The sequence below is a fragment of the Amblyomma maculatum genome, chromosome 6 (genome assembly GCF_055883805.1).
Source record: "Amblyomma maculatum isolate TAMU_Amacu chromosome 6, ASM5588380v1, whole genome shotgun sequence".
Lineage (NCBI taxonomy): Eukaryota > Metazoa > Arthropoda > Arachnida > Ixodida > Ixodidae > Amblyomma > Amblyomma maculatum.
Genome location: NC_139349.1, coordinates 57,464,120 through 57,488,413, shown reverse-complemented (window position 1 = coordinate 57,488,413; position 24,294 = coordinate 57,464,120). Strand labels below are relative to the sequence as shown.

Genomic DNA, 24,294 nt, shown 5'->3' with positions numbered 1-24,294 from the left:
GCCTTTGCCTCCAAGAATTTGATTACACCATTGTGTACAAACCGGGTCAGAAGCACGAAGATGCTGACGCGCTCTCGCGGGCAGCCGTCGGATTAGTCGATAACGCCAAGGATGACGATAGAGGTTTTCTTGGACCAGGGAATGCCTTAGACATAATGGCCCGACAGCGAGTTGACCCAGATCTTCGACCTGTAATTGACCACCTAGAGGGTAGCGCTGCTGACGTCCCTGCCAGTTTGGAAGGAACCTGTCTGCATTCTGTCTTTGGAATGGCGTTTTATTCAAGAAAAACTCCAGCACTGTTGACAGAGCGCACTTTCTCGTTGTGCCGGCCGATCGTCGCGCCGATATCCTTTTGCTTCCCACGATGAGCCCACTTCCGGCCACTTGGGCTTTGCACGCACACTCGCTCGAGTTCGTCAGGCCTATTAGTGGCCTAAACTTTCCGACGCCGCCCATCACTACGTCAGAGGCTGCCGTGAGTGTCAACGTCGAAAGCTGCCGCCTCTCAAGTCCGCGGGTTTGCTCAACCTATTAATCCACCTCGGACGCCGTTTGACGAAGTCGGCATCGACCTTCTGGGCCAATTTCCACTGATATCGGTCGGTAACAAATGAATTATAGTCGCGACCGACTATCTTAGCAGTATTCGGAAACCAAGGCAGTGCAGCGTGGCACATCATTTGAGATCGCTGTTCTTTATGCAGCAAGTCGCGTTGCGTCATGGCGCACCGTCCCTAGCAGTCACCGATCGAAGCACCACGTTTACGGCACAGCTCACGCACGACGTGTTTGAGGTTAGTTATACCAACCACCGAAAAACCACTGCATATCACCCGCAGACAAATGGCCTCACGGTGAGACTCAACAAACACATCGCTGACATGATCGCAATGTAGATAGACTCGCCGCACGAAACCTGGGATGAGATTCGCTCCTACATCATATATGCCTACAACACGGCCACCCAAGAGACGACGCGTTTTACATCATTTCGCCTAGTCTACTGACGTGACGTTCAGACGATGTTGGATGCCATGCTTCCGATCTGCACAGATGATCATCCACTCACGCTAGACGTCGAGCAGTTTGCTCAGCACGCTGAGGAAGCACGTCAACTTGCCCGCATTCACATTCAACAACAGCAGGGCGCGGATGCACGCCGCTACAACCTCCGTCATCGACAAGTCACATATCATCTTGGAGAGCAAGTTTAGGTGTGGACCCCGGTGCGTCGGCCCGGCTTGTGTGACACAATTATTTACCGTTACTTCTGATCTTACGAAGTTGTGCACCGTGTCACGGAAGTGACATACGAAGTTTTTCCAGCGGGTTTGTGAAGCCCTCGCGTCGGCAACCATGCTCCGAGGTTGTGCACGTTGTCAACATGAAGCCCTATTTCACGCGGCAGTGTGATATGTGCTTGTTTCGTTGCCGCGTAGGACACCTTACTTTGCAGCCGTTATCTACTCTGTCCATGTGCTGATCTTTGTTTTCGTTTGCATTGACCATCGCTCGCGCTCCGTCTCTGATTTCTTTTTTAAGAGGGTGAGTAATGCCACCTGGTGTTCCTATGTTCTTAGTGCGCCTAGAAGAAGAGGACACTGAAGTCGGCTCGCGCGCTGTGTTCGGAACTCTGCCTGCTCCTACAGCTTAGCCCTGTCGTTCACGTCTTGCCCTGTTGTCCGCTACAATATAAAGATACTATGTCTTATAACAGACGATCGTCTTCTTGATGTACCAATGAGACCTGAGCTTATTTACTCGGATATTAGCACTGGCTCTAACATTTGTGCAATGGTAAAAAGCAAACCCGGCCTGATTCAAGTTCTCAGCTTACTTTCCAGCTCTGGAGGCATTTCGCATATATGTTTGTCAAGCATGGCTCTACTCGAAACCTTTATCGCCTAGTGTTTACATCCAGGTCAATTGGCGGCCGGCCGGCAGTTTCTTCATGCTGACTATTCCTAAGCTATGGAGCGAGGGGCTCCTAGTACGAACTTGGTCGGAGGCGGAAATTTAAAAGGTAAATCTCCACCTTCAGTCCCTTGTCGCCGACACCGCTGTCGCAGCTGCGAAGATTTCTTAGCACGCCGCAACACATTCTCGCTGCGACGATGATCTGATTCTCGCTACGGTACGAAATGTTAGGGAGACACTTAAGGCATGCTTTCAGTGTCTGATGCCATAGGGGCCAGGATTCCTGTCTACTGCATCGTCAACATCATCATACGTCTAGCTATGCCCACTGCAGGGCGAAGGCCTCCCTCACATTTCTCTGCTTAACCCGGTCCTGTGCTAGTTGCATCCACTTGATGCCTGCAAACTTCTTAACCTCATCCGCCCACCTAACTTTTTGCCGCCCCCTGCTATGCTTTCCTTCTATTGGAATCCAGTTTTTTACCCTAAGCGACCATCGGTTATCCTCTCTTCGCACTACATGTCCTGCCCATGCCCATTTCTTCTTCTTGGTTTCCACTAGAATGCCAGTAACCTTAGTTATTTCTCTGACCCACTCTGCACGCTTCCTATTCCTTAATGTTACCCTAGCATTTTTCGTTCCATAGCCATCTGAGTTGTCCTCAACTTAAGTAGAACCCTCTTCAACAGCCTCCACGTTTCAGTCCTATAGGTGAGTACTTCATTAGGCTTAATAAGCGGTATAAACTGAAAGTTGTATGGGCCTACGCACCTAAATGAAGTCATGATGACCATGCAGTTGAAAGCTTCTACGAAGATGTAGAATCGGCAATGCGGAAAAGAAAGAGGCAGTATACTGCACTAATGGACGACTTCAATGCCAAGGTAGGGCAAAACCAGGCAGGAGACCAGGCAGTGGGTGACTATGGCATTGGCCCTAGGAATAGCAAGAGGGAATTGCTAATTGAGTTTGCCGAGCGAAATAAATTAAGAATCATGATTACCTTCTTCAGCAAACGGAAGAACCGGAAGTGGACATGAAACACTCCTAACGGGGAGACTAAAATGAAATTGACTTCATACTGTGTTCTAACCCCGCCATTATGCAGGATGTAGAGGTAATCTGGAAAGTTCGATGCAGTGACCACAAGATGGTAAGGTCTCGAAATAGTGTAAATCTCAAGAAGGAACGATAAAGACTAGTAAAAAAAAAGTCCATCAACGAATTAGCGATGAGGGGTAGGGCAGAGGAGTTCAGGATCTCGCTAGAGAATATTCAGCTCCAACCGAGGATGACGACATTAGCCTAGAAGCAATGAAAATAATTTCAGAGATATCATTACTGAGTGCGCTGTAGAAGTAAGCGGTAGGACAGTTAGAGAGAATACCGGTAAGCTGTCTAAGGAGACGAAAAGGTTTATTAAGAAGCGCCCAAGTATAAAAGCTTACAATCCAACAGACAAGATAGAATTGACAGAGATCTCAAACCTCAAAGAATGTTAAAAGAATATACATCAAAGAATAAGCGTAAAGTGGCCGATATAAGGCAGTATAACATGAATAAAACTGAGCATGCTGCAAAAAAAAAAAAGAGTGAAGCCTTAAAGCGATGAAGAAGAAATTGGGCATAGGCAGAAACCAGGTGTATGCGCTAAGAGACGAGGCGGGCAACGGCATCACGAATATGAACAAAACAAGCAAAGCAGCTGAGGAGTTCTATACTGATCCCTACAGTAGCCAAAGTAGTGAGGACAATAATGAGATTGGCGGTAGGGAAAAGCAGTCAGACGTTCCGCCAGTGACGAATGACGAGGTTGAGAAAGCACTGGAATCTATGAAGAGGGGGACGCCACTGGAGAGGATCAGATAACTGTAGATTTATTTAAGGACGGGGGGATATCGTTCTGGGAAAGCTGACCACTCTGTAGAAGCACTGCTAGTGTCATCACCGGTACCGGAGCCATAGAAGAATGTAAACATTATCTTAATTCATAATAATGTAGACGCTAAGGACTGAAAAATTGCAGACCAATCAGCTTAGAGGCTGTTACGTAAAAGGTATTTACTAAGGTAATCGCTAACAAATAAGGACAACCTAAGACAAAAATGAAACAAATAATCAAGCAGGGTTTTGTAAATGGTACTCTACTATCGATTATATCCATACCAACAACCCGGTGATAGAAAGTTGCTTGGAATATTGACACATGCCATTCATAGACGACGAAGATTTGAACGGGCGATTCGAAGACGACGAAGTGAAACGGTGCTCCGCTTTTGTGCTGCCCTGACCGGCTGTTGGTGTTCTTCGGTGCCAGAGTGCCAGAGCGCCTTCTGTGTAACGTTACGTTACAAATCTGGTGGAGGTGCTGGGTATCGATCCAGTCCTGCATAATCAACCTGTCAATACGGAGCTTACCCCCGTACATCAACGCCTCAGCCGCCGCCTACATGGAGAGCCCCCTGGATTCGGTCCCCTTCCTGCCGCTACCAGGACGACACACCCTCAGACGGCCGTAGAACCTGCTGCAATGACATCTGAGAGCAGGCTTCCCACCCACATCCTGTGCCATCAGCCGCGAAAACCCCCCTCTTTTCATGGCGACGTGTTCGAGGACGCCGAGGACTGGCTTGAGAACTACGAGCGAGTTGCTCGTTACAACGGGTGGACTGATGAGCGTAAACTCCACAACGTGTACTTCGCACTTGAAGAGTCTGCACGGACATGGTTTGAAAACCATGAGGCTTCCTTCCCATCCTGGGCAGCCTTCTGCCGTGATTTGAAAGCCACTTTTCCTAGCGCCGACCGCCGGGAGCGAGCAGAAACTGCACTACACTCGCGCATTCAACACCAGAACGAGAGCGTGCGTATGTTTTTTGAGGACATGACACGCCTTTTCAAGCGTGCAGACCCACAAATGCCAGAAGATAAGAAGTTGCGTCACCTGATGCGGGACGTTAAACAAGAACTTTTCGCGGGACTGGTGCGCAGTCCACCGCGCACTGTGGCGGAGTTTCTCAGCGAGGCAGCGACCATGGAGACAACGCTGCAGCACCGAGCCCGTCAGTATAACCGTGGTGTGAACATCATTGGGTCCGACGCACCCCCTGTGCAGGTCGGCAGCAACATGGACGCATTACGAAATCTCATCCGTTCTGTCGTGCGGGAGGAACTGCAAGCGCTCCGGATGCCCTGCAACACAACACCTTTTCCTTCACTGGCTGAAGTCATCCGGGACGAGGTGCATATGGCGGCTGAGCAAGTTGCTGACGTTCCCCAGCAGCGCGTTTCCCACCAGACGCTCGATGCGAGGCCCACCTACGCGTCCGTCCTACGTAAGGCTCCCCCGCCGGACCATAGTATCAACGCCGCAGCTCCAGCAATGGAGCCGCAGGGTCCTCGCATGGAGGACCTCGCATGGAGTCGCATGGGGCCTCGCTACTCCCCTCCGCCAATCTACCAGCGACCCCGTAGAAGTCAAGTATGGCGGCCGCCCCGGGACCGTCGGCCCCTGTGCTATCATTGCGGTGAAGCCAGTCACCTTTACCGGGCGTGCCCGTACCGCCGCGTTAACATGCGGGGTTTCGCCTCGGAGGGCCTCTACCCTCGGAATGCAGAACGGCCTAATGAGATTGCAAGCGACCTTGCAGCGCGACTGTACTCCGTCACATCCGGTTACCAAGAGCGTCGGTCTACGTCCCCGACGAGCAACCGTTCGACAAGTCCCACCTCTTCCCGACGCCGCTCTCCCAGCCCTGGCCGGAAAAACTAATACCAGCGGCCTCCGGAGGCAGAGTCGCTGATGTCGGGAAATGTGAAGATCCTCCGTCATCGTCAGGCCGACCCGACGAGATTTCGCTTGTGTCAGGTAGCGACAGCGTCCGGCATACTACCTCCGATTTATGTGTAACAATTGATGGAGTGGATGTCACCGCGTTACTCGACACTGGTGCCGATTATTCAGTAATGAGCCGTGGTCTCGCCCGAGAATTGAAGAAAGTTTTGACACATTGGTCCGGCCCGAAAATTCGTACGGCGGGAAGTCACTTGATTGAACCTGCAGGCAAGTGTACAGCGCGGGTCGGCATCCGTGGGTTTGTGTATGTCGGAGAATTTATCGTGCTTCCTGAGTGTTCGAAAGACTTGATTCTTGGTCTAGACTTCCTGCAGACCAACGGCGCTGTCATTGACCTGAAAGAAGCGCGTGATTCCTTTTCGACGAAACGAGCCGTGGCGCGCATTGAAAACGAAGATCCGGGTCTGAACGTTTTGCGTATAGTCGACGATGACGTGAGGGTTCCGGCACGTTCTAGTGTGCTGGTTCTTGTAAGGCATGATTTGTTCCACGATTACGAGGGCATCGCGGATGGGCACCTTCCGCTACTACTCGAGAAGGAATTAGTCGTTGCTCGAGGACTCGTACAACTCCAGAACAGTTGTGCTACTATCCTCCTGACAAATTTTGCTAAGGAGATGCGGCATCTCGCCAAGGACACGGCTGTTGCCGTCCTTCACGATGTTACTGCCTTACCTCATTTATGCACCGCCGGAGCGAACCCTAAAGAAGAGGCCGCACCTAGCTTGTCAGGCTCTGCAAACCGTTAAAATTTGCCCCGATTTGAGGCCCGATCAAAGGAATCTTCTCTCGGCTCTTCTGAGCGATTTCGCAGATTGCTTCGCCACAGGCTCTAAGGTCGGTCGTACTCCTGTCGCCAAGCACCGCATCATCACCGATGAGACCACGTTACCGGTAAGCCAGCGCCCGTACCGGGTTTCTCCTGAGGAACGTGACGCCATTAAAACGCAAGTGGATGAAATGCTTGCGGACGACGTGATCCAGCCTTAGACAAGCCCATGGGCGTCGCCAGTGGTCCTTGTCAAAAAGAAAGATGGCACCTTGAGATTCTGTGTCGATTACCGAAAGTTAAATAACGTGACCAAAAAGGACGTCTGTCCGCTGCCCAGGATTGATGATGCCCTCGACCGACTACGCGATGCCCGGTACTTCTCCTCATTAGACCTCAAAAGCGGATACTGGCAAATCGAGGTGGATCAGAGAACCAGAGAGAAGACGGCATTTGTGACGCCCGACGGCCTATACGAGTTTAATGTGCTTCCGTTTGGTCTTTGCTCTGCACCGGCCACGTTCCAACGTATGATGGACACGGTGTTATCAGGTCTGAAGTGGCAGTCGGGCTTGGTGTACTTAGATGATGATATTTTCTCGCCTACTTTCGAGCAACACTTGGACAGGTTGCGCATCGTGCTTCAAGCACTCAAAGGTGCGCAACTAACGATCAAGCCTGAGAAATGCCACTTTGCTTTCAAGCGACTACGCTTCCTCGGCCATGTTGTCAGCGCACAGGCCGTTCTCCCTGATCCCGAGAAGACTACCGCAGTGTCAAATTTTCCACTCCCCACCGACAAAAAGGCACTTCGACGATTTCTAGGTCTGTGTTCGTACTACCGACGCTTCGTCCAAGATTTTTCTAAGATAGCTGAACCATTGACAGCACTAAACAGAGAAGACATACCCTTCCTGTGGGGAGACGATCAAGGACAAGCCTTCCAGGAGCTTAGAAGCCGCCTACACAAACCCCCAATACTCGCCCATTTCGATGAAGACGCCGCAACCGACGTACATACTGATGCCAGCAACGTTGGCCTCAGCGCAGTTTTCATTCAGTGGCAAGGCAGAGTAGAACGGGTTATCGCCTACGCGAGCCGAACAATCTCACGATCGGAGGCGAACTATTCGACAACGAAGAAAGAGTGCCTTGCGGTAATCTGGGCCATCAGCAAGTTTCGACCATATTTGTATGGACGACCCTTCCATATTGTCAGCGACCATCATTCCTTGTGCTGGCTGGCAAGCCTTAAAGACCCGTCTGGACGCTTAGCTCGTTGGAGCCTCCGTCTTCAAGAGTATGACGTTACTGTTGTCTATAAGTCGGGACATAAACACCAAGATGCGGATTGCTTGTCACGCGCGCCATTGGACTCCACTGCAGTGGAAAACGCCGACGATTTTCCCTTTATTGGGGTCATTACCCAAACCCATATGGCTGACCTTCAACACTTAAGGACCCGGAGCTGGCGCCGCTCATCGATTATCTGGAAGGACGCGATGGTAGAGTACCGCTTGTTTTTTGTCGTGGCTTGCAGTCATACGCTTTACGAAGTGGAGTTCTCTACAAGCGCAATTTTGAAAGATCAAGAGAGTCATTTCTACTCGTAGTACTTACGCACTTACGGCCTGACATCATGAGCGCTTGTCACGACGAACCGCCCGCCGGCCACTTGGGAGTTAGTCGTACGCTTGCAAGAATTCGGGAGAAATCCTATTGGCCGAAATTATTACTTTCAGTGCGATCTTACGTTAAAACCTGCCGTGACTGTCAACGCCGAAAGACTCCACCCGTGAAACCAGCTGGATTTCTTCAGCCGATCGCTCCACCGCAAACTCCTTTCCAACAAGTGGGGATGGATCTTCTTGGTCCTTTCCCGAAGTCAACTAATGGAAAGCGTTGGATTGTTATCGCGACAGACTACTTGACCCGATATGCTGAGACCGCGTCGCTCACAAATGGAACTGCCACCGAAGTAGCAGAGTTTTTTGTCCACGACATCGTGTTGCGTCATGGCGCTCCGGCTGTTGTCATTACCGACCGCGGGGCAGCTTTTACGGCCCGCCTGACTAAGGCTGTACTGAACCTTACACATACTAGCCATAGACGGGCCCCGGCATACCACCCGCAAACTAATGGCTTGGTGGAACGGCTTATAAGAACTCTGGCCGACATGCTGTCTATGTACGTGGATATAGAGCATAAGACCTGGGATCAAATCCTCCCATGTGGCACGTTCGCATATAATACGGCACTTCAGGAGACGACGCGGCTGACACCCTACGAGCTTGTCTTCGGCCGTCGAGTGACCACTCCACTTGATACAATGCTGCCCGTATACACCGACGACGAACATGAGCTCGACCTGGACATTGCTAGTTTTACTCAGCGTGCGGAAGAAGCGCGGCAGCTGGCAAGACAGCGCATATACCTACAACAGCAACTAGACGCTGACCGTTATAACAAGGGACGGCGCTTCGCTGCCTACGAGCCTGGAGACTATGTCTGGATTTGGACGCCCGTTCGTCATCGTGGGATCTCTGAAAAATTGCTGCGCCGGTACTTCGGCCCATACCGTGTCCTCCGCCGCCTCAGCGACGTTACCTACGAAGTTGAATCCGCGACCCAAGATCCCTCAAGCCGCAGACGACGCAAGTTCACTGATGTTGTACACGTCATCCGGATGAAACCCTACCACGATCGCCCCGCTGACTCATCTTAAGACTGATGGCGCCCCGTTTTGTGCTGTGGAATCCCATACCAACCTAGCATACTATCTGTCAGCTCATCGCATCAAGCAGCATTCGCAGCATCGAGGCGATGCTGCCAAGAAGGGGGGCAATGACACATGCCATTTATAGACGACGAAGATTTGAACGGGCGATTCGGAGAAGACGACGAAGTGAAACGGTGCTCCGCTTTTGTGCTGCCCTGACCGGCTGTTGGTGTTCTTCGGTGCCAGAGTGCCAGAGCGCCTTCTGTGCAACGTTACGTTACAATATAACCAGCCCTTATACATATCATTCATCGATTACGAAAAAGCATTTGACTCAGTAGAAACTAAAGCGGTCATGCAGGCATCGCAAAATCAGGATGTAGACGAGCCGTACGTGAAAGTGCTGGAAGATATATATAGCGGCTGCGCAGCAACCATAGTTCTGGATAAAGAAAGTAACAAAATTCCCATAAAGAAAGGTGTTAGGCAAGGAGACACAATCTCCCCAGCACTATTCACAGCTTGCTTAGAGGAAGTATTCAGAGACTTGGAATGAGAGCAGTTAGGAAGTAGGATAGATGGAGAATACCTCAGTAATCTGCAACTTGCTACTCGCATTGTCTTGCTCAGCAACTCGGGGGATGAAGTGCAAATAATGATTGATGACCTAGGCAGGAAAAATAGAAAGGCAGGCTTGAAAATCAATATGCAGAAGACTAAAGTAAGGTTCAACAGCCTAGGGGAGGAACATCAGTTTACGTTAGGTAGCAAAGTATTGGAAGTAGCGTGCAAATATGTCTACATTTGACAGGTAGTAACCACAGATGCGGGCCATGAAAAGGAAATATCAAGGAGCATAAGATTGAGAAGGAGCGCATTTGGCAAGCACTCGCAGATTATGACTAGCAGCTTACCGGTATAGCTCAGAAGGAAAGTATACATCGGCGGCATCTTTCCTGTTTAATTATATATGTATTGTTTAGTATGCACTTTAAGGTACCACTGTACGGGATATACCACACGACATGCATTTAAACTCCCATTTGTTCCCTAGCCAAACAACCATGCCTTGCGTGTTGAGAATGAGTGAAAAAGTTCTACTCCACTTAGCACCCCCCTCACCACCCGCTGTTTGTTCCTGTGCTAATCAGGCGCCTCTGTGCTCATGTGCCTTACCTATAAGACTGCCTCATGAGGAGTCGCTATTATTTACAGAATTTCGAGACATACCGCGTGCCTTTCTCTGGATTACCTGTACAGACTCTCCAGAAGGACGAAGGCTGAGGCAGTTACTGAGTCTGTCAAGGCTCAACATTTAGATGTTTGTGGTATAAATTGCGAAATTCCGTCTTAATATAACTGCACAGCTACAGACAATAATAATTCATTTCTTCTGTGCATGGTGCTATTTCCTTTTGGGGCGTGTCAAATCCAACGCATCAGAACACTCATATACTCTGCACCATACAATTCTGATACTCCGAATTCTCTTTATGTTGACCCGACAGCTCGGTTTGCAGAACAGACGAATGGTCGATCCTCATATCAAACTTCCACGACCATAGACTCCAGTGTTACTAGAGTAGTGTGCTTTGATGCGATAAGTGTAAGCTGGGTTCGACGAACCTCTTTACTAGATCTGAGTGCATATGCAGTGCTTCCAGAATCTAGATTTTGGTGACTGTGTTGGAGTGTGGATGTGTAGCAGGCTTGTATTTTGCAGCGAAACGATTTGAGATGTGGATTGGTATGTTTGAAATTTTAAGTCAAAAACCTTTAAGCCCGCATGAGTGTGCGCAGAAAGTGGCTATCCGAGGAGGGTGCTACATTGTCCCTGAAAAATAATGACGTTATTTATTAGCAAAATAATGGCTGCATGATTCAGAGGAGGAAAAAGGTGTCTATTATGTGTAATATTTAACTCATATGTAGTAATTAGCTAATTATTCAGAGGCAAAATAACCAATTAAACATCAAAATAACTACGTAGGTCGACATAGTGTGCAACCTGAAAACTACCACGGGCGTCGGAATTATGCAAAATGCATCACAATTCTGCAAGAAACGTGCGAAAATGTTGCAAGGCTCTAATGTCAGGCCTCGTAATTACGTTACAACATCGGATAGAGTCACTGAAGAGGAAAAGAGGAAAAAAGTAGTGAAAAAGAAGAAAAGAGTAAAACCAGCAAACAAAGAAAAAAGCAACCCAAATAGAGTAGAAACATTATAAGAGAAAACAGACTAAGAAAAAGATAAGATGGAGCAAAAAAAAAAGAAAAAGCGAAACAGAAAATACGCAAATGAATGGAAACAAAGCAACAATTGAGTGAAATGAGATGCAGGAAATTGCCTTACCGCCTTTAGGAGAGACCTAAGTGCCTCCTACGGATTTTCATTTGCAATTGTATTGCCATATAAATGAACAACGCTTGCATTGTGTGGCATTGACTGCCGGTTTCCTGTATGATTCGCAATTCAAAGGTTATTGTTAGAAGCCCAAATTTAACATACAATTATTTTCGTAAGTCGAAACCGATTTATTTTAATGTTTCATCAATTGCAACATTCGGCGATTCTTTATTCACAAATTGTGTCCCTTTTAAATCACTTTCATTCGACGCATAGACATAGAGTTCCTTACACTAACTAGAGGGAAAGCTGAGGGCGCTGCCCTTCAGCCACCATGGGCGCGTTAAGAATCATGGGCCGGTGTGCTACTTGTTGCGGGGCAGTCGGTTTTTCTCGAGTACGTGGAGTGGCGTTACTGCAATGTTTCTTTTTCGTCATAATGATCATCTGAAGGTGGGTACGTAGACCGCGAAAGCCATAGTAGCGAAGGCGCAAAAGCAGACGTCGCCAATAAATGGTTTTTGTTTCCCGAAATGCCACTAAAAACTTCCTTAAGTGATTGCACAACCATAAATATTTTTATAACGTTTTTCTGTTTCAAATTTTGCCTATTAAGTGCGAAATATTGGTATTTGTGCTGCTCAAAACTAAGCCAATAGGAGAAAGAGCCCTCGCTTATATTGAATAAATATCACACTGACATGCTGTTTCTCTCTCTTTTTGCAATTTATGGTCACAATATTCAATCTTAGGACATTATTTACGGTAAAACAACGCTTATCTTTGCATTAGTTTTGGCCAAAAGTTGTAGTTCTGCACTCGGTAGCTCTCCGGCCCATGATGCTTTGAGCGCCCATGGTGGCTGAACTGGCCGTTTGGAAACGCCATGTAAACTCCCATAGACGGCAGCACAGCTTTCCCTCTAGGTAAGACTAAGAAACTCTATGACGCATGAGGTCACGTTTAAAACGAACGTTATTAGGTGTTCAACTTTCTCAGGCGAGGTCTTGCAGCTGTGACGTCTCGACCCTCTCAACCAATCTAAACAATTCGCTCATGGTCAACAACACCATGATAGACGACGGTAAAGCTGGCTTTTCCGCGACGCGAGACTCTTATTACGTCGCGTAAAACAAATTGCGCTTGTCTACGCCAACGTCGAGTCTTTCGAGAGCGACGGTGATCCTTCGCATTCCGTTGGACTGCAGGGTGGTAGCGTTAGCGAAAATCACGCGAACTTGTTTTTCTCTTGGCATTCCGTTTTTCCGTCCTCTGGCAGAGAGAACCTCAGCTAACCTCCCTCTTGCCAAGAACATCCGCTTCCGAGTTGCGAAAATTGCAGGGGGTGAGGAAGACTGACGCAAAGTTAGGAGCGGGCTAATGAGGCCATAGGGCGAGAAACACCTTCAGGCTTTCTTGTCAGCCATAACATCCCTCTTAAGTCCAGCCACTGCCAGTGGCGATAAAGGACGGGAAATATATATCAATAAATATAGATAAAGCCGCCATGCTCTGAAGTTTTGCTTGGTTTTCCTCTATCTGCCAGTAAAAGCGTTCCTTCATTTTTCGACGTACTTCGCTTGTTTGTATTATTGCCACCTTCTCCATTCTCTTTCTTTCCTGACCATCTCTATTGATAACCTTAAACGGACTTCATAAAAGATACGGTTTGCAGTGTGTTCACTATAACTGCTCACTCCTTAAAACAATTACATGGCGCACTGGGACTCGAATGCACGGCTTTTATAAAGCCACGCACGATAGTCTAGCGTTAGGGCTATTGCAGCAGGTGTGCATTTATGATGGGTTTAACGTACCCTTGCGAGCTTACCACCAGCATCAAGCTCCTCCCCATTGCAGCATATATGAAAAATGTTTTACTGCCACGAGTCTCACCTAAAAATGTGACCGTAAGATGAAGGTCGCAGGTATGCGAACGCTCCTTATATTCCTCCCTATTACATTTCACTTTCTCCCTGTTTATGTTGCCTATGGAATCAAAACGACATGCCGATAAAGAGCACCACACGCCGCATCAATGTGGAGGCTAGTTAGTATTCCGCTGGCAACCTGTAGTAATTCTTAACTCGGAAATTGGTTATTTTGGGAATTACAACATCACGCTAATAATTCCCCAGCGATCAAGATCAAAGCAAACAAAGAAACTTATTACGCTCCGCTAAGCTTTCCTTCCCCTTCATGGATCACTGCCTTATCGTGGCGGAGGGGCTTGCGAAACTCGATGAAGTCGTGAGCTCTGCTGTGTAGGGCCACCCAGGATAGACAGGTCACGGCAGAGAGTTCTGACAAAATGTGATTCCCTGGAGATGGTAATGGCAACCCACTCCGGTATTTCCTGCTAAGAAAACCCTATGGCCAGTCACAATACCATTAATGATATGGCGCCGGAAGATGGGCCCCCCAGGTTGGAAGGCGTCCCACATGTTACCGGGGATGAATAAAGGGCGATTCCTAGTAGCTCCAGGGCGAATGAAGTGGCTGGGCTAAAGCCAAAAGGACGCTCAGTTGTGGATGTGTCGGGAAGCGACCGGAAAGTCCGATGTTGCAAGGAGATATATCACATAGAAACATGGAATGTAAGATCTATGACGCAAGGTAAACTGGATGTCGTCAAGCGAGAAATGGACAGATTGAACATTGATATCTTGGGTATCAGCGAGCTCAAGTGGACCGGAGTAGGAGAATTTAACTCCGGCGACCATTATGTCTTTTATTGTGGGCACGAATCCAGGAGAAGGAATGAGGACGCTCTCATAGTAAACAAAAGAATGGGCAAAGCAGTGCTAGGGTACAACCCCACAAACGACCGAATGATTTCACTTCGGATCCAAGGTCACCCTTTCAACATATCAGTTATCCAAGTCTCTGCACCAACCACTACTGATGAAGAAGCTGACGTTGAGAGATTTTATGCGGACCTACAATGCCTTTTAGACCGCCCCCCATCATCGGACGTCGTTTTTCTCATAGGAGACAGAATGATAAGGTCGGGAGTGAAAAAATACCCAGAATTATAGGCATGTTCGGTCTTGGCGAGCCAAATGAAGCTGGGCAGAGGCTAGTAGAGTTTTGTCTAGAAAACAACCTGACCATAGCGAATACTCATTTTCAACAGCACAAGAGGCGCCTGTACACATGGACTTCACCGGACGGTCTGTACAGGAATCAGATCGGTTATATTCCTTGCCGGCAGAGATGGAGAAGCGCTATACAAGCCGTAAAAACAAGGCCTGGGGCCAATTGTGGCAGCGATCATCAGCTTCTTGTTGCCAAATTAAGCTTCGATTGAGGAAAACGCAGAAAACTAGAAGGCCTTTCAGGTATGATCTGGATCAAATTCCATTAGAATATGCTGTGGAAGTGAGGAATCGATTTCATGAATTAGATCTAGAAGACAGAGAGCCCGAAGAGAAGTGGACTGATGTTCGTGATATAATACAAGAAGTTGCTACTAAGGTAGTTCCAAAGCAAAAGAAATGCAAGAAAGCAAACTGGTTATCTGAAGAGGCTTTACAAATAGCTGAGGAAAGGAGGATGGCAAAAGTTATGGGGGAAAGAGAAAGATACATACAAGGTTCTCAATGTGGATTTTCAGAAAATAGCAAGGAGAGATAAGAATGCCTTCCTGAACATACAGTGGCAAGCAGTTGAGGACAACAGCCAATTAAGGAACACAAGAGCTCTGTATAAGACAATCAAAGATATCAAAGGATACTTCTTTGCTAAGCTGGGCGTGATAAAGGACAAACGAGGCAAGGACCTGACTCAAGCCTCAGAGATAAAGAAGAGGTGGCAGGAATACACAGAAGAACTGTACAAGATGGACCCGAATGTGCAAACCCAACGTAAGACGGTTGTGATTACTGATCTCGAGCCGGGCATCCTGAAGAGTGAAGTTGAATGGGCCTTTGCCAGCCTTGCTAAGAACAAAGCTAGCGGAATTGACGGCATTCCAGCTGAGTTGCTTCAAAACCTCAACCATGACGCTGTTAACATTCTGCATACATTATGTCAGAAGATTTGGACAACCCTGCAGTGGCCTCAGGATTTGAGGAGGTCAGTTTACATCCCCATTCCAAAGAAAGGCAGTGCCAAAGATTGTTCCAACTACCGCACGATCGCGCTTATTTCGCATGCTAGCAAGGTGATGTTGAAAATCTTCCAAGGTAGGTTGCAGCAGTATGTGGATCGGGAGCTTCCGGACGTGCAAGCTGGGTTTCGCAAGGGCAGAGGAACTAGAGACCAAATTGCCAACCTTCGCTGGATCATGGAAAAAGCAAGAGAGTTCCAGAAACCCATCTACTTCTGCTTTATTGATTATGCGAAAGCGTTTGACTGCGTCGATCACAGCAGATTGTGGCAAGCTCTCCAAGAAATGGGAGTTCCAATTCACCTCATCTGTCTCTTCAGGAACCTGCATGAAGGGCAAGAGGCCACAGTCAGAACTGGGCATGGTCTTACTGATTGGTTTCCGATCGAGAAAGGAGTGAGGCAAGGCTGCACACTGTCGCCCTGCCTATTTAACCTATATGCAGAGTGCACCATGAGGAAGGCCGGTCTGGACGAGTCTTCAGATGGAGTGAAGATTGCTGGAAAACGTATCAACAACCTTAGATATGCGGATGATACCACTTTAATGGCAGAAAGTGAAGTGGAACTCAAGAGACTTCTGATGCGCGTACAAGAAGAAAGTGAGAAGTTTGGGCTTAAACTGAACGTTAGAAAGACAAAGATCATGGCGTCTTGCCCTATCAAGTCCTGGAGCATCAATGGACAAGAAGTGGAAGCTGTGACAGATATTCTGTTCTTGGGCTCCAAGATTACCTCGGAAGGAGACTGCAGCCATGAAATTAGGAGACGCCTGCTTGTGGGAAAGAGAGCAATGGTTAGCCTTGACCGCCTAGTAAAGAGCAGAGACATTAGTCTGCCAACCAAGATCCATATAACTCGTGCTATGGTCTTTCCAGCTGTGATGTAGGGATGCGAGAGTTGGTCTGTAAAAAAGGCTGACCGCCGAAGAATGGACGCGTTTGTATTGTGGTGCTGGCGAAGACCCTTGAGAGTTCCTTGGACTGCCAGAAGGTCAAATCAGTCGATATTTTCGACCATAAACCCTGACTGCTCATTGGAGGGTCAAATTCTAAAGTTAAAGCTCAGCTACTTTGGTCATCTGATGAGAAGAGAGGAGTCGCTGGAGAAACGTGTGACGTTGGGAAAGGTTGAGGGTCGCCAGAGAAGGGGTAGGCAGCGAACGCGATGGTTAGATGGCATCCTCGAGGCACTGCAGATGAAATTATGTGATGTTAGGAAGATAGTGAGAGACCGGAAAGCGTGGAGTGACATGGTTCATAGGGTCACGAAGAGTCGGACACGACTGAACGACTGAACTGAACTGAAGCTTTCCTTATCATCGATGCCTATTGGCTACATTAATAAGTATGTTCGAAGAGCGCTTCAAGTCTGGACTCTGAACACATATTAGCTTAACCAGAGTTGTGTTCTTTGAAAGGCCAAGTATACTCGTTTTCGTTTTCTTGTGAATCCCTAAACATTTAACTCGATTTGAACTTTCTACAGTTAATAACTTTATTTGCTTCTTCAGAGCACCTCTGCTCAGGAAGCGCCAGTAAACCACTGCATGAGGAGACTTCAAGGAAAGCATTTGCCAAAAAATAAACATTGTGTGGCACTTTGGACAACTAAAGTGCAATAAGGCGAAAGCCTTTGTTTTAAACTTCCTTCATTTCTGGTTTTACTGCTTGTGCTTCTGTAGGCTGTGTGGAGCGCTGTTCGAGGAAGGCCAAATGAAAGGCGCGACATGGAAGCCTGGATCGGTATAACGCGACAGCCTACGCTACCAGCCAACAAATAAAGCCCCGCTTTAACTGAGTCGTATGGACATGCCTGTGTGGCCTATAGATAACGTGACTGCAAGGGTCTTGGCAGGCTGATTGTGATATCACCCTCCCATATGAAAGGAGAGGCCCGCGTTGGCAGCGCCTACCAAGCGTATTGTCAGAAAGCCTTACGTACAGTTAGTGCTCGGCCACGTCAGCTGCCAGCTACCGCCTCTCACGTAACGCCTTAATACGTCCCCCTTTGGGGGGCGTGGGCCCAGGGTGGCCTACCTTGAGCGATGATGGCCCTCATCTTGGGTGGCATCACGTGACCTAGGGTGACCACAAAGTGTAACATCTGCGAACGAGATTATGAGCCAACAAAGGCTTTCCCCCTAATAAAGTGAGAAAATGTCCACTTATGACGAATTATTCAATGTTTCCTAGCAACACTTGTCAACTGAATTTGGGGGCAATAATGATGGAATTCACATAGTTCTATATACCTAGCTGTGCAAAACATCCGCAAGTTTCATCTGAGACTTTTCTAGAACTGAGTCTAGAACTGCATGTATTACGCCACCGACTTGTTTTTAGATCATGCGCATGCCCGTATTGAATCATTTACGGTAACGAACGGAATAATAGTGCCAAAAGCCGGTTAGCTTAGAGAAAGAAAACTTTCGTTGACAAAATATGGTTTGGGTGTCACTATAGTAAGCTAATGAAGCAGTGAACCTTTCTCTTGGAGAAAAATCAAGAAGTGCTGCGGTGGAAAGTCCTATCTTTCATCGCCGACGAGCACTGCTTCCTATGTGAACGGAAGTTTGCCAGGCCTATGCTCTCGGTGGTGGCAGCAAAGTGCGCGCTGCCTCCTTTGTCTTCACGGTCGAGAAGCTGAGAATAATGAGCTCTCGGAGAATTGATGGGAACTTCGCCACCCACCATGCTTCAAAGGAGCTTGTAAGCGTGGCGAAAGACGGCAACATCAAAACCGAGCGCGGGCTAGAAAAGTTTTGACTTGACGCTTCTACTTTTCCTTTAGGCAGACATGTCACACAATTTGATTTATTTCGCAAAAATCTTTATTCCAAACGCCCACTCTTCTTAGCATTTTCGTATCCATAGGCGACAAATAAAGATGTCGTTCAGGTAAAAAAAAAAATTACCTGGTTTTTTACTCTTCGGTATTTACCCAGTTATAAAACGGCGGCATAGTTTTTGCTTGACAGACTGTTGTAAAAATTGTGAAATACCTGAAAGCGACATGAAAAACAGTGCTGCGTGGTCTCACAAGGACCACAGCAAACTAGAAGCAAGAAGTTTCGCAGATAACTACTTCAAATTATTTACTCCGCTAAAAAGAAATGCCTCTTTGGGTAGTAACTTGGTTCGTGAATATCTCCATAAACGCGGACGTCAATATTTTTCACATACAGAAGTACTGAGCAACGAACCAAGAATAAGTTTGGGTGCACGGCATGTTAAAAGCCCAATTATCGACGATACGTAACGGTAGGTTCCGACTGCTGTTATCTGAAAGCACCTCGGAAAACAATTCAACGCTGTTATTCACGACACACACACACACACAAAAAAAAAACATATAAATGCGTATGGAAGACAGAGACCGCAGCATTACAGCGGAGGAAAATAATAGATACAGTGCTATCAGCTCACTGAATTTACGCAGTTAATGATTGATAAAGCGTATCAACAATCCGGATGCCCGAATTTATTTACTAATTTGTGAAGCCTTAGCTTTCTGAGGCAGAGTTTGGGACACAAAGAACGGAGCTAAACAGCGCAAACTTCACAATGGACAGAGAAGGGCGTCTGCCCTTCTCTGTCCATTGTGAAGTTTGCGCTGTTTTGCTCTGTGATGAACCAACTAGCTCGAGATGTTTTCTTCAATACACAAAGAAGCTGCGCTGAAAATTGAATGGGTTCTCTGAATTTTGGCATTAAAATAACGTCCAGGACCGGCTTATGAAATGAAAATCACTAAGGTAATATTTAAACTACACTCCGGAAACGAGAGCCCCCGAATTCAAGCGCAGGTTAAGAATTTTCATTTAAAACATAAGATTAAAGGTACCCTGCAAACACAACTTTAGCAATATGCAAACAAAAACTTTATAAGTGCATTTTTGCACCTACATAGAACATTTACGCCAAACAGATGTGCTTACGCGATGAACCCTTTGAATAAATGTGATTGATTTAAACTTCGCTGGCTGCACATTTATTGCATGTGTACACACAATTGCACGTCATTTGACCTTTTTTCTCGATTTCCTTTCTGTCAATTTGCGTTATTTTACCCCGCAAAAGTAGATAGATAGACTAAACTTTAATGTCGAACGGATAAGTTGATCTGCCCCCTGCCCCCCCCCCCCCCCTTCCCCGACTAAACTTTAATGTCCACCGTATAAGGTGATCTACCCATTCCCCGACACGCAGGTCAGGGGGCGGGTGCCGCCGCCTCAGATGCAGGCTAGGAAGTCTTGGGTCCTAGCAGCCTCTTCAGCCAGTTGGGCGAGCTGGAGCCTATTACAGTTTTAGCAGTTTGAGTACTTTGCAGATGCACAACAGTGCTGCTATATGAAACAGCTTTCCTGTCATTTTCGGTTTCTGTAATTTGGTTATACGCCTTTCAACGTAGCCAAAGCTACAAGGGATTGATAGTGATCCCTTGTCTAAATTATCACCGCATTGTAACAAGAAGACACGATGTATATAGGATGCCAATTCGTTTCAAATTGGATTTGCTACATTCGTCGCATTTGCTTGCTCAAGTGGCATCCAATTTTATTTTCTCGCATGAAACCGGAGCGCTATAACTCGAACGAAACAGAATCCAAGAGTAATACAGATGAAAAGCTGGCAATGTAGAAGTAGACCAAGCCAGCTAGTCATAATACGTGAGATCGCTTAGAAGAGGTTGAGATTGCCAATGCATTTTGAGTGCCTTTTCTCTGACCGGAAAGATTTTGAAAGCTTTTTCCTCTCGTGTTTTGCCAAGTCGCCCTCCGCTCGTGCTTTGTCGTTTTGAGGCAACTAATCTCTTACGTCAGCGTTCCCACAACCAACCGCGAGGCGTCCACTGCAAAGAGTTTATTAAAGTGAAAGCGTTACTTCGCTATGTTCACAGATTTCTGACCGCAGACCGCGTCTGCAAAATCGTGTCCGCAGCAGTTGCGGGTAATCGAGAAGTGGTAGAGGTTAGTCATTGGTGTCAATCGATAGAGGCTGACGTAATGACGCTGCAAAAATATTTAGGTCAATAAATTAATTAGGTAATTAATTACAGGCAAAAAATGTTAAAGTTGTCCGCAGCAGCTGAGGTGACGTAATGTTTTGTCCAAAATAATAACTATGGCAAGATAATTAGGTAGTTAATTAAAGTAAAACACGTAAAATCGTGTCCGCAGCAGTTGTGAGTAATTGAGAAGTCGTAGAGGTTAACAAGCAGTGTCAATCGATAGAAGGTGGTGTAGTGTGTGCGAAAAAATAAATAGGGCGATAGGTTAATTAGGTACATAATTAGAGGCAAAGTATGAAAAAGTAAAGGTGAAAATGGTCTCATTAGCGAATAGCTTGGCACCACATTTCAATGTATCAAATATTAAAATGGTTAATTAAATCAGTCAATTAGTGCGACTTTACGCAACAGGAAGTAGAGCCGAAAAAGGGCATAGGAAGAGATTGACGCGCAATTTGAAAGTAATAATAATAGTTGGTTCATGGGAAGGGAAGGGCACAGTATCTGTCACACTGGCTCTATAGACACCTGATTGATTGATTTATAGGAAGGGAAAGGCGCGGTAACCGTCTTCCGTGTTTTCTGTGGACACCTCAACAGCGCATTAAGGGAAGGGAGGAAGGTGGGAGTGAAAGTGTAAAGAGAGAAAGAGGAGCCGTAGTGGAGAGCTGCGCAGTTATTTCGACCACCTAGGGATCTTTACATGCGATGTACCTTCCTCCCTTACCTTAATGCGCTGTTGAGGTGTCCACAGAAAACAAGTGAGACAGTTACCGCGCCTTTCCCTCCCTATAAATCAGGTGTCCATAGAGCAAGTGTGCCCGATAACGTGCGCTGATAGCGTGACAAATCAGTACTCCCCAGATGGGGCTGGGAGGGGTGGGTCACCGCCGCTTGCGGCGGGGGCTAGCCTGCCACAGAATTTTTATCTGTTGTGGGCCGTCATTGCACCCGCCAGCGTTTCGGTGGTGGACGACGGCTGTTGTTGCTGCGCGCTTCTTTCTCTGCCTCTTCCTTTTCTTTCTTCTCTATTTTCTCTTCTGTCTGCACGAGGCAGCGGAGGTGGTTAAGCTACAGAGCCAGTAGCAGGCCCGTGCATTTTCTTTTCCTTCTTCACCCAGCTCTATTTCTTCAGCAGCCCTAATTTTTATTCTCCACCCCCTCCCGTGCCTCGAATGTCAGCTTCGTTTTCCCGATACCGAAGACACACTACGGATTCGTGGCTAACCGACAGCATTCACCTCAACTGCTACTCTTTCTGACTTCCGGGCGAAGTCAGACGTTTTTGTCGTTAGCAATCCCCCCTTTCGAGAACGATGTTCACCCATACCGATACAATAGCCAGCCAGCCATGTTCAGCATCTTTCTGAATCGCCTGCATCTCGCCTTCAGTACCCAACACACCGGTCACCTATGCCGTCCCCGACATCCTATTTCACCGATGATCCAGCCACCGGCTCACATCCAAGGGGCGAACTGAGGCCAGTAATTTTTGAGATAATTACGAAGTGCGTCTTTGCGAACTCGTTCAGTCTCCGTCTCCTACCACAAATATGATTGGCGTATCCGGGGAAGTCGTTCCTGCTCTCGCGCTGGTGGATACAGGCACTTTCATTTCCTTCGTTTGTGATCCCCTCCACCATAAGATTACCAAAGTAACACCGCGGAATTATGGCGTTTTGCTCCACACTGCAAATTCGCAGCTCATAAACACAATCGCAGATGGCATAGCACAAGATTCTATATAAGTCGCCGCGTATCTCGTCGAGCTTATTGCAGTATGCGAGTACTTTCACGTCGTCATCTTCTAGTTCAACGTCCTATAGATTCACAGTGCTGTGATGGACTGCAACCGCGTTAGTGTTTCACTTTCCCCGTGTGTGATATTTCCTTGTGCCTGTGCGCTCCGTGTAGCTGAATACTCCGATGTCTTTCTCGTTTTCTTGCTCTCGTTCCTCTCAGTTCTGACTCTGCCTCGTTATCCATGTCCTCTTTCCACCCACCGCAGCCACACCCGCCATCCCCACCTTCTTCCTTTCGCAGTTCACATGATTTGCGATGGTCGCTCTGTCATCCACGCCTCCGACCCGTTTCCTTGTCCTTCAGCTCTCCTTCACGGTGAATGCCTTAGACACATTAAGGAGCTGTACCATGCTCACCCACGATTTCTCCAATCCCATTGCCATTTCCCACGTCGCTGCCATGACGTGTTGTGCTACTTATATTAATACACTTCCTGTTGACGTCCTTTATTCTGCCATGACTCTCAACCTTCCACCCGCTCAACGTAACCAGATAGAGGCCCTGCATGCTGCAGTGCTTCTTTTGTCCTTTGCAGGCATTCCATGTGCCATGCGCTGGTCGCCTCTCAAGCAATTGACACAGGTGTGTGCATTACCTTGCGCACTAACCGTACCGCGTATCGCCCACAGGACACGAGCCCACTTAGCGCCGCGTCAACCATGACAGTGTATACGACATGCTTCGATGCGGAATCATACAAACCTCTCCTAGCCTCTGGCAATCTTCCGTTGTTCTGGTGAAGAAAGATGGCAAATTAGGTTCTATGTGGACTACAGCTGCCTAAATGAGATCCCACGCAAAGGTGTTTATTCCCCGCCACGAAAAGACACCGCGCTAGATTGCTTGCGGGGAGCACAGTTCTTTTCTTTGTTGGATTTATGCTTCGGATATTGGCAAGTGGCGATGGCACTCGCTGAACGGTCAAAAAAAGCCTTCGTCGCCTCCGAAGGACTGTGTGAATTTAATGTAACGCCATTCAGCTTCCCCAGCCACTTTCGAGACAATTATAGGTAAAACTGTGAGCAGGATGAAATAAGAAACGTCCGTATTATCTTGATGATGTCGTTGTTTTCTAAACATTTCCCATTTAACTTTCTGCGCCTTCACTGCTTGTTTACGTGCCTTGATTAAGGCAGCCACAGCTCAATTTGAAAAAATGTCCTATTTGTCGGTACCAAGCTCACGGTACCAGTCCATGTTACCTTCGAGGATGACGTTCTACCTGACACTACATGAACCATCCGGCGGCCACTAACTTCGCGAAACCGAAAAACTTCAGAGAACTTCGCAGCTTTATCAACTTGTGCTCATATTTGTGCTCACAGGCAAATTCGCCTGTATCATCGCGTCTTTGCATGCTTCTCGCCGGCAACCAAAACCTTTAACTTTGTCCCCCGCTTGTAATGTAACGTTCAATAATTCGCACCACCTGCTGGTTTCTACAGCGCACTCCGTAATTTCGACCACAACTGCTTAACCGCAGTTCCTACTGACTAAAGCGGCGTCGGTGTGGGCGCTGTTCTTGCACAACGGAAGACTGGGAATATGCTTTCCCTCCCCCCACGCCAGCCGCACCCTCACAAAAGCGGAATATAACTATCCTATAAGCGAAAAGAAATGTTTAGCAATCATTTGGGCTTGCGCCAGTTTCCGCCCTCGCGCATCTAGGGCCAGCCGTTCAATGTCGTCACATACCACCCCGAAACTCTGCTGGCTGTCCTTCCTGTAACATTCGTCGAGCCGTCTCGCCCGCT

At 47.6% G+C, this 24,294-nt stretch overlaps 1 protein-coding gene across 1 annotated transcript; it reads left to right on the top strand.

Annotated features, from left to right (window-relative positions):
- The first annotated feature begins 367 nt into the window (after positions 1-367).
- LOC146185826 (uncharacterized) lies at positions 368-23,117 on the top strand. Its single transcript, XM_084607923.1, has 3 exons — positions 368-478; positions 4,287-5,228; positions 23,076-23,117. The coding sequence occupies exons 1-3, from the start codon at positions 368-370 to the stop codon at positions 23,115-23,117; spliced, it is 1,095 nt and encodes a 364-aa protein (XP_084464049.1).
- Positions 23,118-24,294: the final 1,177 nt, after the last annotated feature.